The following is a 14,977-nucleotide window of genomic DNA, read 5'->3' as shown; positions in this document are numbered from 1 at the left end:
AACAGTATAAATCAACACGTACAAGTACTAATCAATATAGATTGACATAAGCCGCTATGTCCAATATGATTCGATGCCATAATTGATAAAATGTGTTATTAGTATCATTTTATTTTACATTAAAACTAGTGTACATTAATAAGTATAATTATGAGTGATATTTAGCTGGTTTGATGGAGCTTTTAGATTTTGAATAGACTATTGTAAATCATTTTAGTTCAGTTTGATTTTTTATTTTTATATTAATTTTTATTTTAAATTTTAGATTTATTTTAATAAAAATAAATTATATTTTATGAATTTTGAATATTATTTGATAAAATAAAAAAATTTAATAACTTTTAAATTATTTATATCATTCTAAATATAAAATATTTATTTTTATATGATAAAATTTTAAAATAAATTGTATATTAAATAAAATTCTTAAATTCAAATTTAGTTATAAATTTAGGTAATTGTAATTTTAAAACTTATATTTTATAAATTATCCAAACACTTTAATTCAAATTATTTTTCTTTATTTTCCTTTCAAAACCTTTGCATCATTGATTAATAATACAATGCCAATAACTCTATTCAAATATCAATAAACTATTGCAGTGCCAAAGCTAACTAAAACACATTTTGTAACAAGACAAATTTTACTACTCCAAAACAAATCAAAATTTGATTTGAAAAAGAAAATATTGCACCGACCGAGCAGATAGGGATGAAAATTTTTTTATTTTTGTTTTTCCACGTTAATAAATAAATTTATAGTGATTCAATTCTCTCCATCTTTATATTTATAAATGAAACTTTAATTCATTATCTTTTTTTCGAAATAAAAATAACGATTACGATAAGAGATATAAACAATGGCCATTGAAAAAAAGGAGAATGAAAGTATAAAATTATTCACAACCTATAAAGGATACTAAAAATAAAGCAACAACTTTTGACTAGGAATTAATGAAAAAAAATATAACGTTGTTTGGAAAATGAGACATTACAATGATCTAACCTGATAAGAGACGAAAGCATACTTATTTAGAGAAAGCCTTTCATTTGGTAACTTAAGAGGTGATCCATCAAAAGGGGAAAAGGAAAAAAAAAAACATTGCATGCTAGGAAACCAAATGATCAATACCAAACAATTTCCTACGGAATCAACCATAATAGAAGACCTAATGCAATATATCGGTTGAGATCCTTGAATGTCAACAAAGGTAGAGCATGTAGGAATAAAGGTACTGCAATGAGGTCAAAAGGATAGACAATGACTTGAAGGTTGTCACATGTTGTATAAAGCCAAACAACCTTGATAGAAAATTACTGTGGAGTTAGAACGGGGCAATGACCATTTTGAGTGGATGTTAGTGCAAGACGGTTTATGTATAAAGTATGTATGATTTGAATTTAATCGTTCAAAAAGTTATGTCTTTCAATATCAAAATATGATTAGAATCAAATTGAAAAAAGGATTTGAGTTGCTCCACTTTTCCTATTTATTTTTAAGGATATCATCGTTTTTAATATCGAGTAAGCTATTTAAGTGAGGTTTGAATGGGTGATTGATTGTGGTGCAGTGCGTTTAGTTTACTTTTTGTTTCACGCTACAATATCGTTATAATATCTAATCTCACTGCCACCACTGTTTTTACACTAATCGCAAATAAATACACTGCCTATCCAAACTAAATTTTAATCCACTTGGTTTGCTTTCAAGTTTTGTTCCCATTTAACAACAACTTAAAGATTGTTACCAACAATGACACAACTTTCATTTTCATTATGTTAATGGTGGATCTATTCTCAAAAAATAGTTTTGTTATTGCTCCTTCCGATTAAGTTTGTACTTCTTTAAAGAAGTTGAATTTGAGCTAGTCTTGATGGCCCTTTAAGTCTATTGTTCATGTTGTTGCTGGTAAGTTTGAACAGGTGTAATGCAAGTTGGTCTTTATTTTGGATGAAAGTTTTAGGTTGATGAACTTTTCATAACTTTATTTATTATTTTATCTTTTAAAAAGAATCTCAATTGTAGGAAAGTTCTCCTGCCATAGTAGACAACAACAACAATCTCTCTAAAAAAATTGTCTTATAATTTGATCAATCTTTACTGCCTACTGCTCCCCAAATCAAACATTTGAAATGTTCTTACTAGAATTACATTTCAAGAATGAATGAAATTAGCCGAGCCATGCTCCACAAATCTTGATGACTTTGTACACAATTGTAATTTCAACTACTTGTTTGATTGGATGGAGTTAGCAATGCATTACAGCCCAATTAAGTGGGCTCATCACCAAACAATTGTTTGTAATAAACTATTATGGCCCATATTGAATACAGACTTATTTATGGAAGAGGTAACATACCATTCGATGCTTTCCTCACTGAATTAGTGATTCAAGGCACGAATGAAATAACAAATTAATCTAATTTTATTTTTACGAAGTTATATAATTTAATTCATAAGCAATAACGTAGTCATATATTATCAAAACATTTAAATATAAATTTGTTTTCTAATTTACACATCTCTAACACATTTTTTTTAGAAACATGAAAAAAAATTAGAGAAAGTTTCCATTTTACAATTTCATGAATAAAATAACTTCAAATATCCTAAAAAAAAAAAAAACTAAACAAGATCACATTTGCTTAGAAGAGATACTTGAATAATGCAAAATGCCAATCCTAATAGGCGATACTTCAATAATGCATCTGCCACATATGTTTTTATTTCGTGAATAATGTAAAGTATCGAGTATTTTCATTTTACAGTTTCATCTGTCACATCCATTTGGTTTTCATGAATAATGCAAAATAAAAAAGTCCAGGTAGTTAATAGCCCTTAAAGCGCACCCAAATGTCATATTCCTAGAAGAGATACTTGAATAGAGTCAAAGAGAGTAAGCGTTGAGAATAAAAATGTGTAGATCATGGATTCTTTCGACTACAACACATGGGGTAAGATTGGCATTCCAACAGACAAGTTCATTTCTTGATTTACAAATGATACAAAGAGTGCAATTAATAACACTACATAATCTCCTTATGTTATAGGTACTAATATTATTTGATTAAAACCGATTAGATAATGAAAAAATACAGAAATAATTTGATCCGATAATAAATAAAGAATCAAACTGAATAATCCTAACAAAATTACAATAAAAGAAAAGATATTTAACAGATCCTCTATTAGTTTTGTATAAAAAAAACAAATATTATCATTGAGAGGTAAACTTCTCGAGAGGAGATCTTTGGAAAGTAATTATTGCATATTTTTTAAAGAAAAATGATGATTTTATAACGAAATTTGAGAGGCACAAGCTGTGTGCCAAACTTCATGAAAAATAGAGTGAGAGCCATTAGATACCGACCGATGAATAAGGGCATACACATTCTCCACAAAGAAAGTCCATTATAATCAAACTTCTAGACAATTTTATCTTCTCCACCATGAATGGAGAAAGTCCTACTGAGAAGGTCAAATCTTCGATTAGAGTTGAGGACTTTTTTAGTCTCAGATTCTAACTAGAGAAATGGTTGAACTTCAATATCCGAGATAGATGGTTTGACTGTGTCAGCTAAAGGACTTCTATTAATGATTTATCATGGTTAAAAAAATTAAGGATTAAATTGAAAACATTTATAGCGAGGACCAAAATGGAAACACAAGGACGAGTAATTGTCCGTGTAGTTTACCTTCTCTTTTTTTTCTTAATCCCTTCTACCGATCCATGAACAACTCCTGTTCTCGACGAACCCAAAATTAGGTGGTGTTGTGCCCGGTAACTGTCGCTGCCCCTACCGGTCAAATTTTTTCCTCAGATATTCTTTTCAACCTCATAAACTTTAAAATTCAAAAACCAATGTAGATATTTTTTCCTCTTCCCAACCAGCGAAATGTCTATTGAAATAAAATTCAACAGATTTCTTTGATCACGTGACTTCAACAGCTTAAAACACTCTCCTACACGCGACGGATCACTTTTTATCCTTTTGATTATCGATGGCGTTAAATTCTTCAACTCTAAATCTATAGAAAACGACTACTTTCAAGAGCCGGTCCCCCATGGAAGAAAGTGATAAAAGGATCGGTAATGGTGGGGAAACCTCTTCGAGGGTTTCAGCTGATTCACCCTCTTGGTTGTTTGCTAGCAGGCAAAGGTTCGCCATTCAGCTCAGGCCCGGTGAGACTACGATTGTTTCTTGGAAGAGGCTAGTCAAAGATGCTCAAAACACGTCTCCTCCTTTGACTGCGCCGAAGACCGAAGATTCTATGGTGAGAATTTTTGCTTTTTTTTTTCTTTAATTGAAATTAACTTTGCCGGAATGGAATGTGATTAGTAATTCTGGTAACATTGTTTTTCGTTAATTGGGTCTTTCTTATATTGTAATTTTTCCGGCACTGCATCAATAATTTTGGGTTTGCTTATGGATAGGCTTGGAACAACATGTTTTAGGTAAACTTATTGTTCTTTGAGATGCAAGTACTTTTATTTCTGTTAATTAACAGCTCATCCAGCAAACTGTAGGTCAAATACTTTGTTACGTTTCAATTTGGCTTCTTTTGTTTGTTGTTTTGCTAGTATTATTCAATCATATCTTGCAGTGATACTTTTTCATCTATTCTTAAGATATCTGAAATCTTTAATTGATCACTATGTTCATTTGTCTATTGTTATGTAGGATGAATGTTTTCAAGATAGCAAGTCTACAGTTAAACAGAATGGACTACTTGTAAACTCTGAGAAATTGGAATGCATGTGAGTTTTTCCCTCTATTATTCTGCCTTGTATCTTTTCACGTCTTGCCTGCCGGTAATCCAGGAAAACAATAATTTTTCTCTCTTTTTTCCCTAATCTGAATTATATTCGATAAATAACATACCAATAGTGAACAGAATGGATTACTTGTAAACTCTGAGAAATTGGAATTCATTTGATTTTTTCCCTCTTTGAAGTCTTCTTCTTTGTATGCTTTTTATGTCTTGGCTGTCGGGAAGATCCTGGCAAACTAACTTTATGGATTTTCTAATCTAATGTATATTTGATAAATGATATACCAATTGTGAAAGCTTCCTTTTATCAATCAATCCAAAAGCTTTAAAAAATACTAATTAGTTATTATTGGTTTTCTTAGCCATAATTACGAAGTCATGTCTTTTGGTTCAAATTTTAAGTCATGTAATGTCAAAGACGAAATAACTGTTAATTTTAGTAGCATGCTTAGTCATTGAAAGATACATTTAGTGTCTGTAGTAGTTGCTTTCTTCAGTTTCTTTATTTAGCATTTAACGACATTAACAAGAATATACTCCCATAAAAGTCTAAACTAGGCATAAGTTTGTATATCAGAATCTTGTGTAGATTGTTTTAAAGAATGAGTTTTGGGTTAAACTGTCACTCCTAGTAAACTCCATTTCATGAACGGTTTGATGATCTAGACTCATCAAGCTTTCCAAGTATGTATGACGTGGAATTTTTGGACTTACATATTGGTTCTGTTTTGAGATTGAATTCATGTCAAATTTTGCATTCTGGTGGCTTGATTTTGAACAAATTCCAAACTATCAGTGCTGTTTTTTGCAATATAGGTGCTTTTATGTCATAATTTAGTTGTCCAGAATTACAAAATATGAGCAAAGGCAATGGTACTGAAAGGAGCCTTGGCATTTCATGGAGCTAGGTAAAAAACTGACAATATAGATCCCAAAGGAAGATTAAATTTACATGCATGCCCATTTGGGACCTAATATGGGGGAGACGTCATATATAACATGTAATGGTTCTAACTGAGTATCTTCGTTAGCTATTACTTCAAAAATGTGAAATGTTATAGGACATTGCGGGAGAGTCTTGAAAATGGAACTTTCCTTGAACCTTCTTTTGCCAACACCCTCTCCACTATTAGTTACTACAAAAAAGAATTTGATGTAACAAAAAAATTTCATGCATTTGTTATTGTTGTTGGTTCTGTGCCTGCAGCACATGCTTTTCTCTTCTGCACTTAAAACCCTTTTTTCTTTTAGGAGTAACATTATATCTGTATTTGTTCCACTTAAACCAGGAGGTCTTAGAAGCATAATTTAGTTTTTTTAAATATGAGCTATTATATTGAGCATATAATCACTGATTTATGGAGCATACTTTTTTTTGGTTGCTGATTATGTCTTACTTTTTGTTGAGAAAAATAATGATATATTGTTTTGGCCCAGAAATGAACCTGTATTATCAGTGGCTCAACAATCAAGAAAACGGACTAAAAATATGGCCAAATCTCAAGGAGAGAAAGTTGATGGTCATCTACCAAGTAAACATGTGAAAGTGGAACAGGGGAGGCTAAATTTTGCTGCTACCAACTCTTTGCTTCAAGAAGAATCTTCTGTTCTCTTGCAGAGCTTAGCTGATATTAGTCAACATGATCAGAAATTGCATAAAATGTTGAATTCTTCTGTAAGATCTTCAATTAAGAAACCTGCTAACATTGGAACTAAGTCTGAGCACTCGTCACAAACTGGAATCTCAAATGATGATGATGCTTCTATATCTCCACAAAATTCAAAGGATGCTGATAACTATAACAATGTAACCATCCACCCTAGCAATATAGGAAATTATACAAACTCTGTAGCAACACACCAGAATTATCTGGAAAAAAATTATAGTAAACAACTTGAGTCTCCGTTGAGCGAGCTGATGATTGATGAGAATGAGGAAGGAATTTCCGCCAAAGTAGAACAGAGGGAGAGGAGGGCAGCATTTGGTGAACTGCCAGATCTTAATCTTCCTGTTTATCCAGTTCAACCCGAGGTAAGCAATTGTATCTCCAAATTTCAACAACATACGAGGACTTGATCTCTTTTTTTGTCAGTTGTCACAATAAGTAGTTAAAAGTAATTAAATTTTATATATTGATGTGGTTGGCATTGTGTGTTGTGCCTCTCTTCTTATATAACCAATTCCTGTTCACTGCGAAATTAAATTATTATAATTATCTATATTTGTAGGTCTTGATCTCATTCCATGATTAACTGAGCTTCTTCTGATGATGATGCATACGTATATATACATGTCCTACCATAGTCTGTATTACTGGATGGATTTGGCATTGTCTTTAGTGCTGATGCAGCTGCTGGAGGTAGTTGTGCATCTTGCTTGATTTACTATACATAATGAGGTGATGGATTGACTTACATTTTCTGTAGTTAAACGAAGCTGTAGAAGATACTTTATCTGCGCTTGACTAAAAGTTTCAAGTATTGGATTAAAATCTCTCGAGTATGTAAACTTGTAGTAATTTTGAAGTGGGAGAAAGGTAACAAATGATCTATATCAAGTTCTTGGCTGATTTGTGGTTCACCATTATGTAAGTGTTATCACTTCAGTTAAGGGGCCAAATGTAGGCAACTAGGCATGTTGGAGCTCTTGCAGCTAAGAGCGTCCCAACGCTGAAGAATATAATGTTTTTAATTAAAATTGTCAAAAAAATTAGAATAATTTGGGAACGAGAACAAGTAGAAGATTTGTAATTTTCGTTATGCCCGCATAAATAATCTAAAGAACAAATGTCATGAAATGATTTGAATTCAAATGATAATCCGAAATGGTGCAAATGATTTGATAAAAAATATTGATAAACTCGAATAATTTAAATCTTAAAATGATTTAAATTTAAAATAAAATAAATAAAATTCAAAATGACTTGAAATTTTTAAAATTTTAATTGATTTGACCCAAATGGATTTAATTTAACATTGTGTTTATTTTAAATAAGTTCATTATCCATATTAGATTTCAATATTATTTTCGGAATTTATATCTAATTTAAATAATATCACCTATTGAATATCAGAATTTAATAATTAGAAGTGTTTCAAAATAAAAATTGCCTGAAGGAACAATTGCTAGAAAAGGAACCATTTTTTAGAAAACATCCCTTTTCCCCCGCCTTTCTTTTTCCTACATCTGCTTAATTTCTTTTCCTTTCATGGGAGATTTTTACTTATACTAATGTAAAATTAATATGATTTTACAGTTCATAACTTTTTATAATTAATATTTTAACAATTCTATCATTGAATTTTAGGTTCTATTCAATTAGATTATGTATGTTGAGTTTGAAGCCTTTTTTTAACTATTTATTTTACGTGAAAAATTTTCAACCGTGAAATATATGTTAATATAGATGATAATTTATATCGATATGATAGAAATATTGAATTGATTCAAAATTTTACATGCAATAACAAGTGTACTTCTATAGATAAATTTAACTGTTGAATTACTAAATTATCAATTGTATACAAAATTAAAATCATGTTAATTTTACACTGAGTTATTAAATTATATTTATTTATGACAATTCTAATTAAATTTAATAAAAAATATATTCAAATACTAAATTCACATTAACTTCAAATTCAGTTCCTCAATAAAATTTACCCTACCTATTATGTATTTTTAATTAAATTTATTTCATTTTTTAAAGTGTAAATCTATGTCATTTAGATAAAAGAGAAATTTTTTTAATTAGAAAAAAACGTTTTTAGCAAGTTTAAAAGCAGATTAAAAGCCCGGGGGAAAGGGGAGTCTACTAAGAAAAAAAAGCTCACAAATTGCGAAGACAGAGAGAGTTGGAGGGAATGTCGTTTAGAGGGAAGAGAAAGGATGGAGAGGGTCTCGCTTCCGACGAGAACGAGGATCACGCGCCTCCTAATAAAGTCTCCAAGACTTTTTCTGCAGTCGACTCTGACGATTCCGACGATGTCGTCGTCTGCGAGGTCACTCTCCACTGTCGCCCGCTGTTTCTCCATATTCTATTTCACGCCTCAAATTTTTTCCCAAAATATGCCATTCTAGGGCTTTGCGCCTTAGGGTTTCTCTCTCTCTCTTTTTATTATATATTGAACAAAGTTGATGAAATGTGGAATTCTTTTTGTTGTGGGCTGCAGATATCCAAGAATAGGAGAGTTTCAGTGAGGAACTGGAATGGCAAGATTTGGGTTGATATTCGTGAATTTTATGTCAAGGATGGTAAACAATTGCCTGGCAAGAAAGGTACTTTTTCTCTTTGTTTTATTTCCAAAGTTTATGATGTCAAGCCCTTGCTATTTTTTTCCTCTTTAAGTTTAAACATGAAGTTTGACTTAATCTCTAATATTTACAACAAAGTTTAACTGAGAAAGAAGGTTTCATATTGCTTTATTCATTTCATGCCCGCTTTCCTGCAAACTTGTTTTTTTTTTTTTTTCAGTATAGGCCTAGTGAAGGGGAGTGTTAAATGTTGTTGTTAAGTTTGATTTGTTATAACTTTCATTTAGGTTTGGATCTTTTTACCTATTACCAGTGGGTTGAGGTTGGATTAAAAACGCAGTATTTTGTTTGTTATCCGTTGCTTATTGTCTTGTGTTCATTACTTGCATAACCAACTTTTTTTTTTTTTTTTAAGTTTTAAACATTAAGCATACTAAAGTTCATACTTTGAAGTTTAATGTTTCATACACTTCCATCTTCAACAAATTTTTGAGCATGAATATTTTGATTCATTTATTCAGTAGTGTTATGTTGTCATTTTCTCACTATTAGAAGAAAAGCTATAATAAAATTAAGCAAGGGGCCTCTTAAGTTAGAGGGGACTTTTTAACCCTTTTTACCTTAAACTGAGCTTGCCTGAAAAGGATCAAAGGTGCGTTACTTAAAGAGGTAAGAGGCAGTATAGTTAATTCGCTCTACTACTTAGCAAAAAGGCATGCCAATGCTGCTTACACCAAATCACCCTTGATATTTTAGGTTGAGATTAAACCGTTGTTTTTACTTTTTAGTATTAATTTGATTATTGGGTTTGTTTCCTTACTGTTATTGAATGTCCAACAAACTCAAATGGACTTGTCAAAATTGTGAATTTGTTATTTGTGAAAACTTTTAGTTGAAATGTTATAGATTGCCCGGAGAATATTTGGGTTGGGAAATTACTTGGAAAAGTTTGACCTCTCTCTCTCTCTTCATTCTTATTTGGTGCTACGCTGGTACTCACGACGTCGATGCATAACAGGATTTGGGGATTTTAGCTTCTGAAACTTAGAGTTTTCATCTTTCTTTTTTCCATTGTCATTGTCAATATTCATGAACTAACATTTTCTTATTCTCCTAGGTATTTCTCTAAGTCTGGACCAGGTATGAATTACAAAGTTACTCCACCTAATATAATGATAATGATGGGTACATTTGACTTCTGATTTTGTTCTGGTGCAGTGGAATGTTCTACGTGATCATGCAGAGGCAATCGATAAGGCACTTGCTGAGAACTCGTAGGAAGTAGACATATGGTATACCAAGGGAATCTAAGTACCTTTTCATATATGTTGGAAAGTTAACTTGCTGGAGGCCTAGGTTTTGTTGTTTATGACAGATCTTAACTTGTTTTGAAGTTGCTATACTTAGAAGATATTTTATGCGGACCTCCATTTTGTGTAATTAGTTGTGTAGCTTTCGGCTACTAGACTGAATTTCTGCTGTATCTTTCATGTTGGATGATATTAACATGATCTGTGAAATGGAAACGTAAAAAAGGAACTAGATGGTGAATTTTGCTATTAAGGAGACGGGAAAAGAAAGAAGTAAATTTCGGTATTTTTGCTACTAAACTTTTTCTTTTGATGGAAATATGTATCATTGAGAAGGGATTTCTAGTAGAAAGGGTTCTCGATAACGTTTATTATAACATGAATCAATCTGCCTCAAAATTAAACCTGATAATCTGCACATGTATGTTGTATTACGTGTTAGTTATGTAAAGATAAATACAATAAAAATTACTAGACATGTTATGATGTAAAATATATTTGTATCGGATTCAAAATGATTGAATCTAATGTAATTGTAAACTTCTCTTCGAAGAAGAGAGACTAGGGAAGTTGCTAATCGAAATTGAATACATTTGCCATGGTAAGCCTGAAAATCCAAATACGACCTAAAAGTCAACCGAGTTTAGTCATCCCTCAAACGGGTTAAAGAAACCATAGTCTGCAAAATAGTTTACGAACAATGCCTAATGGCAGTGCTTCAAAGGGGGTCACTAAGAACAAAGTACAAAAAAAAAAAAACAAAAAGACAGAAAGGGAGCAGAGCAACATCTTAAATAGGAAACAAGACAACAGTCAACAGGAGCTAACCATATCGAACATATACCTTAACAGCAATTTGCAAAAGTTGATGACAAAGGGGAAAGAGCAGGAGCTTAAGACGATAACATTACAACGTGCATGCATAAGCACACAGCGTACATACCAACTTCAAATTAATACTATAACACGTTACAACTTCAATCTCATAAATCTGAATCGCTGCCTGCAACATCACACTGTCTTTTGGCTTCGATCACCTGGGCAAACTCGCCCTTCCAGAAGTTCACTAATAAAAAATCAGCACGTTGTTCAGAAGAAAGTAAATTCTATTGTAAGCCAATCAATCTGATGTAGCAAGGGCTGATTGCAACACATCTTCCAGGTATTTTTCAGCAGCAGCGTACTGCCTTTTCTTGTCCTCAATTGCTAAGGCAGCTAAAGCTTTATCCTGCATGAACAAAAATAAAATAACGGTAATACTGTGCGCTTCTTTAGAGCACATTCCCTCATTTCAAGGCCAAGGATATGGAAAGTAGGGCCCCAAGTCCAAAACATTCCAGACAAAGATGACGACCAAAATTGAACTTTGAACATAGACAATCTGAATTAAGAATGTTACCTATATTATGACTTGTCAATAAGGATGCAAGTTTTACATAACATGCAGTGCCAAGCAGGGTACCACCAAAATGTTAAGACACGTGGAAAAAGTGCGTCTACTTATGTGTTTGATGAGATTAAATGCACATCAAATATAAATTCTGTTCATTTGTTTATATCAAAACCATAAACAATCTTGAGAAAGATATATACAAAAATACTATGTGAAGCTTCACTACAAAGATGCATGGTAACCTCGTATATTTACAATTACTATTTTATTCTTGTAGCTTTACATGAAGACATGATGGGCAATGAACAGAGAAGAGGATCCAGTACCAAAGAGTCTGATATAGGAAATAAAGACCAAGTATAATGGAGAAGAAATTTTGATATGTATATAGAAAACATTAACACCAAAGAACAATAGTGCTCCAATGCCAACCATTATAACATATTACCGGAGGTAGGTCCTGGTAGCTCCTCAAAGTATCTAAGATGGGTTTGGTCTTCTTCTCTAAGTCCTTCCTGTGTTCGGCCATTTCAACCAACACCCCATGATTAATTTCAGGTGTGTAGCCCACACGATTCAGTAATGCCTGTCAAACAAGATTAAGCAAAAATGAAACGCAGAAAGAACTCATGCAAGCAACATATAGGTGATAATTAGGTCGCCAAAATCTTGATAAATTAACAATAAGGGAGAAAACAAGAATAGCTACATCCTTGTAGCTTTATATGCAGTACTTTATTGTTGAAATTGCAATATATCCAAAACTGCAAACTTCACCAAGAAAAATGATTCTTCTACTAAAATGATCTAATGATAAATTGTCCAAGACTATCAACTAGTACCTCAGCTAATGATTTTTTCAGCTTTAAAACAGAAGCCGTACAATAATTCTATTCCAACTCCACCTATATATGAAGTTCTAAGTCTCCTGTTCAATCCATTTTAAGTATAATTTCGAATAGTAATAAAAAGTCATTTTATACATTGAATGTCCTGTCTATATGATTGATAAACTTTAACCCTACCACTCAAATCAAACCATGCATATCCAGTTAAATTTCATCCACTTACGGCAAAGGCAGCTTCTCTTTCCACCCATTTTTGTCCCTTTAACTGATGAATAGCATGTTCATCTCAGAAGAATCAACAGCTTAAATTTCTATAACTAGTTTTGCATCTTAATGCATCCCTAAAAATAAAAATACAAAGGATACCTTATAGTTGTTATACTGTTGCTTGTACTGTCGCTCCTTTGATGCCATAACACCCAAGTTCGTCTTCCAATTTTCCATTTGAGCATCACATGGAGCCACATCATCTTCTAGTTGTGCTAATGTCCTATATGAAAATATCAATTTCTTCTCAATAACCATCAAATAGATTCAAACGAAGGGCTAAATTTAGGGTAGTAAACGTACAAATTCTTTACCTTTTCAAATAGGTTAACCTAGCTATTGCTTTTCGAGTATACTCAAGAAGAGTTTTGGACTCTTTGTGCACTTTAGCCCTCTTCTCATCTACCCCAGTCTTTCTCAAAGAAATATCACCCATTGCTACAAGAAAACTAGATTCATTTTGTTTTTCTTCCTCGTTAGGTTCCAAATATAATACATGGAAATCAACATGAATTACGGAAGTTTTCAAAATTGTAAATCGAAAGCAACCCACCTACTAAGTTCGGTGTCTCGAATATTCAACAAATTAGCAACGTTTGCCAGAACTTGCGCCGATGCAACCACATTTGACGGCAAACTCTCCTGCGCTAATCCTACGTTCTCCAATATCTCTCTAATTCGGGCAGCTATAAGAGATTTCAATTTTAGGAAGAACAAGATGAAATTGTTTGAATTTGAGAATTTCAATTCAATTTAGAAAGAAAAAAAAACAAAATTAGGACCTTGAGAACGGTATTCGGCAGCTTTCTGGCGAAAATCGTTGGCAACAATGTTGGCAGCTTGAGTCTTTGCCTGCGAGACGGTAGCCAGATTGTACAAATGAGCAATGCTTCGCGGAGTGTATTCGAAATCAGGGACTTCTTTCCCGGCGGCATCGAACTGAGCCGCCAGCCACGCCTTCACTTCCGCAATTCGAGCGGCATTGGATCCGCCGCCCTTTGTTGCATCCGTTACCACCTGTTCACCCACTCCGGAGATCATTTCATTCATTTTTTAAGTCGTGAGTCGACTCGGTGAGTTGGAAGCGCGTACCACAGATTCTAATTCTGAAGGAGAAGAGGGTTACGCAAACCGTCGCAGGACCAAACGGAAAAATGCTGATCTCGCCGTCGCCGGGATAACTTTTCAATTTTCAATAGAACTGATCAAATTGTTTGATCGAAAATAACGTTTTTGCCTCCCCCCCCTTTAAATTGGAAAAAAAAAACTCGGCCGGGGTTTATTTATGCCATTATTTCTAAACTAATTTGAAATGAAATAAGTTTAAACTATCTAAATAATGCTTTTGTTTAGCTCAGTATATATTTTAGTTATTTATATTTAAAATATTATATTTTAGTTATTTATGTAATTGTATTGTAATATTTTAATCATTGAGCCATTAATTGTTATTAATGGTGAATAGTAAGCTGACTTGTCACGTTAAATCATCATTTCAAATGAAAATTTTAGGTTAAAGTATATAATTAGTTACTATATTTTTTCATTTTGAACAATTTTTTTCTTTTATGTTGTTTTAGCTTTTTCTTTTTTTTTTCTTCTTATTTTCCATTCTCTTGTGAAGAAGTCTAAATAGAAAGATTAACTTGTCAGTAAGAAGAGGGTTACTGAGTTAAATACGAGGGTGAATAGTTTTTTTCTTAAAAAAAGAGAAAGGAAAAATGATGACGAGAATAATGCCAAAGCAAAATCTTGAGAAGCAAATAGAGATTTAATGAGATGCATGGCTGGCTTCCTTTAGATCTTTGATCGTCACTGACTTTTTTATGGCAAATGCCACTGCTCCCTTAAGCGCCTCCCTTATGTGGAAACGCCGATTGATTTTTATTTTTTGTTCTTCGTATTTTTCCTTTTTCTTCTTTTTTTTTTTTAGGTTGGTTTGTACTATTTTATCAACTTTTTTTTTAATTTGTTTCTGGCGAGTGAAAAACGAAGCAAGTGAAGACCGTTGAGACACCAACAATATCGAGAGAATTAGAGAAGCAACCACAAGGCCGAATAGCAACGTCACTGGACCATTCGAAGCAATCTCCGTTAATATCCGAGCTCCGATATTCGGCATTAGAACTT

At 32.5% G+C, this 14,977-nt stretch overlaps 3 protein-coding genes across 5 annotated transcripts; 2 read left to right on the top strand and 1 right to left on the bottom strand.

Moving 5' to 3' along the window:
• Nucleotides 1-3,604: 3,604 nt before the first annotated feature.
• On the top strand, nt 3,605-7,510 carry LOC108470944 (uncharacterized). 2 transcript variants are annotated; one of them, XM_017772475.2, is made up of 4 exons: nt 3,605-4,276; nt 4,684-4,760; nt 6,212-6,806; nt 7,004-7,510. In XM_017772475.2, the coding sequence occupies exons 1-4, from the start codon at nt 4,067-4,069 to the stop codon at nt 7,025-7,027; spliced, it is 906 nt and encodes a 301-aa protein (XP_017627964.1). In that variant the 5' UTR covers nt 3,605-4,066; the 3' UTR covers nt 7,028-7,510. The 2 variants fall into 2 exon arrangements, with proteins under 2 accessions (XP_017627964.1, XP_017627963.1); XM_017772474.2 differs by lacking the exon at nt 7,004-7,510 and having other exon boundaries at nt 6,212-6,990.
• Nucleotides 7,511-8,543: 1,033 nt separating this feature from the next.
• LOC108473958 (RNA polymerase II transcriptional coactivator KIWI-like) lies at nt 8,544-10,568 on the top strand. 2 transcript variants are annotated; one of them, XM_017775795.2, is made up of 4 exons: nt 8,544-8,776; nt 8,948-9,053; nt 10,147-10,169; nt 10,248-10,568. In XM_017775795.2, exons 1-4 carry the CDS (start codon nt 8,639-8,641, stop codon nt 10,305-10,307), a joined length of 327 nt encoding a protein of 108 aa, XP_017631284.1. In that variant the 5' UTR covers nt 8,544-8,638; the 3' UTR covers nt 10,308-10,568. The 2 variants fall into 2 exon arrangements, with proteins under 2 accessions (XP_017631284.1, XP_052877667.1); XM_053021707.1 differs by lacking the exon at nt 10,147-10,169.
• Nucleotides 10,569-11,016: 448 nt separating this feature from the next.
• Nucleotides 11,017-14,166, bottom strand: LOC108473956 (AUGMIN subunit 1). Its single transcript, XM_017775794.2, has 6 exons — nt 13,630-14,166; nt 13,401-13,533; nt 13,162-13,296; nt 12,947-13,070; nt 12,181-12,318; nt 11,017-11,567 (listed from the first exon to the last, which is right to left on the bottom strand). Exons 1-6 carry the CDS (start codon nt 13,895-13,897, stop codon nt 11,460-11,462), a joined length of 906 nt encoding a protein of 301 aa, XP_017631283.1. The 5' UTR covers nt 13,898-14,166; the 3' UTR covers nt 11,017-11,459.
• Between the last annotated feature and the right edge of the window lie 811 nt (nt 14,167-14,977).

The sequence above is a fragment of the Gossypium arboreum genome, chromosome 11 (assembly GCF_025698485.1).
Source record: "Gossypium arboreum isolate Shixiya-1 chromosome 11, ASM2569848v2, whole genome shotgun sequence".
In the NCBI taxonomy this organism is placed as follows: Eukaryota; Viridiplantae; Streptophyta; class Magnoliopsida; order Malvales; family Malvaceae; genus Gossypium; species Gossypium arboreum.
This window is presented reverse-complemented; position numbering and strand designations above follow the sequence as displayed.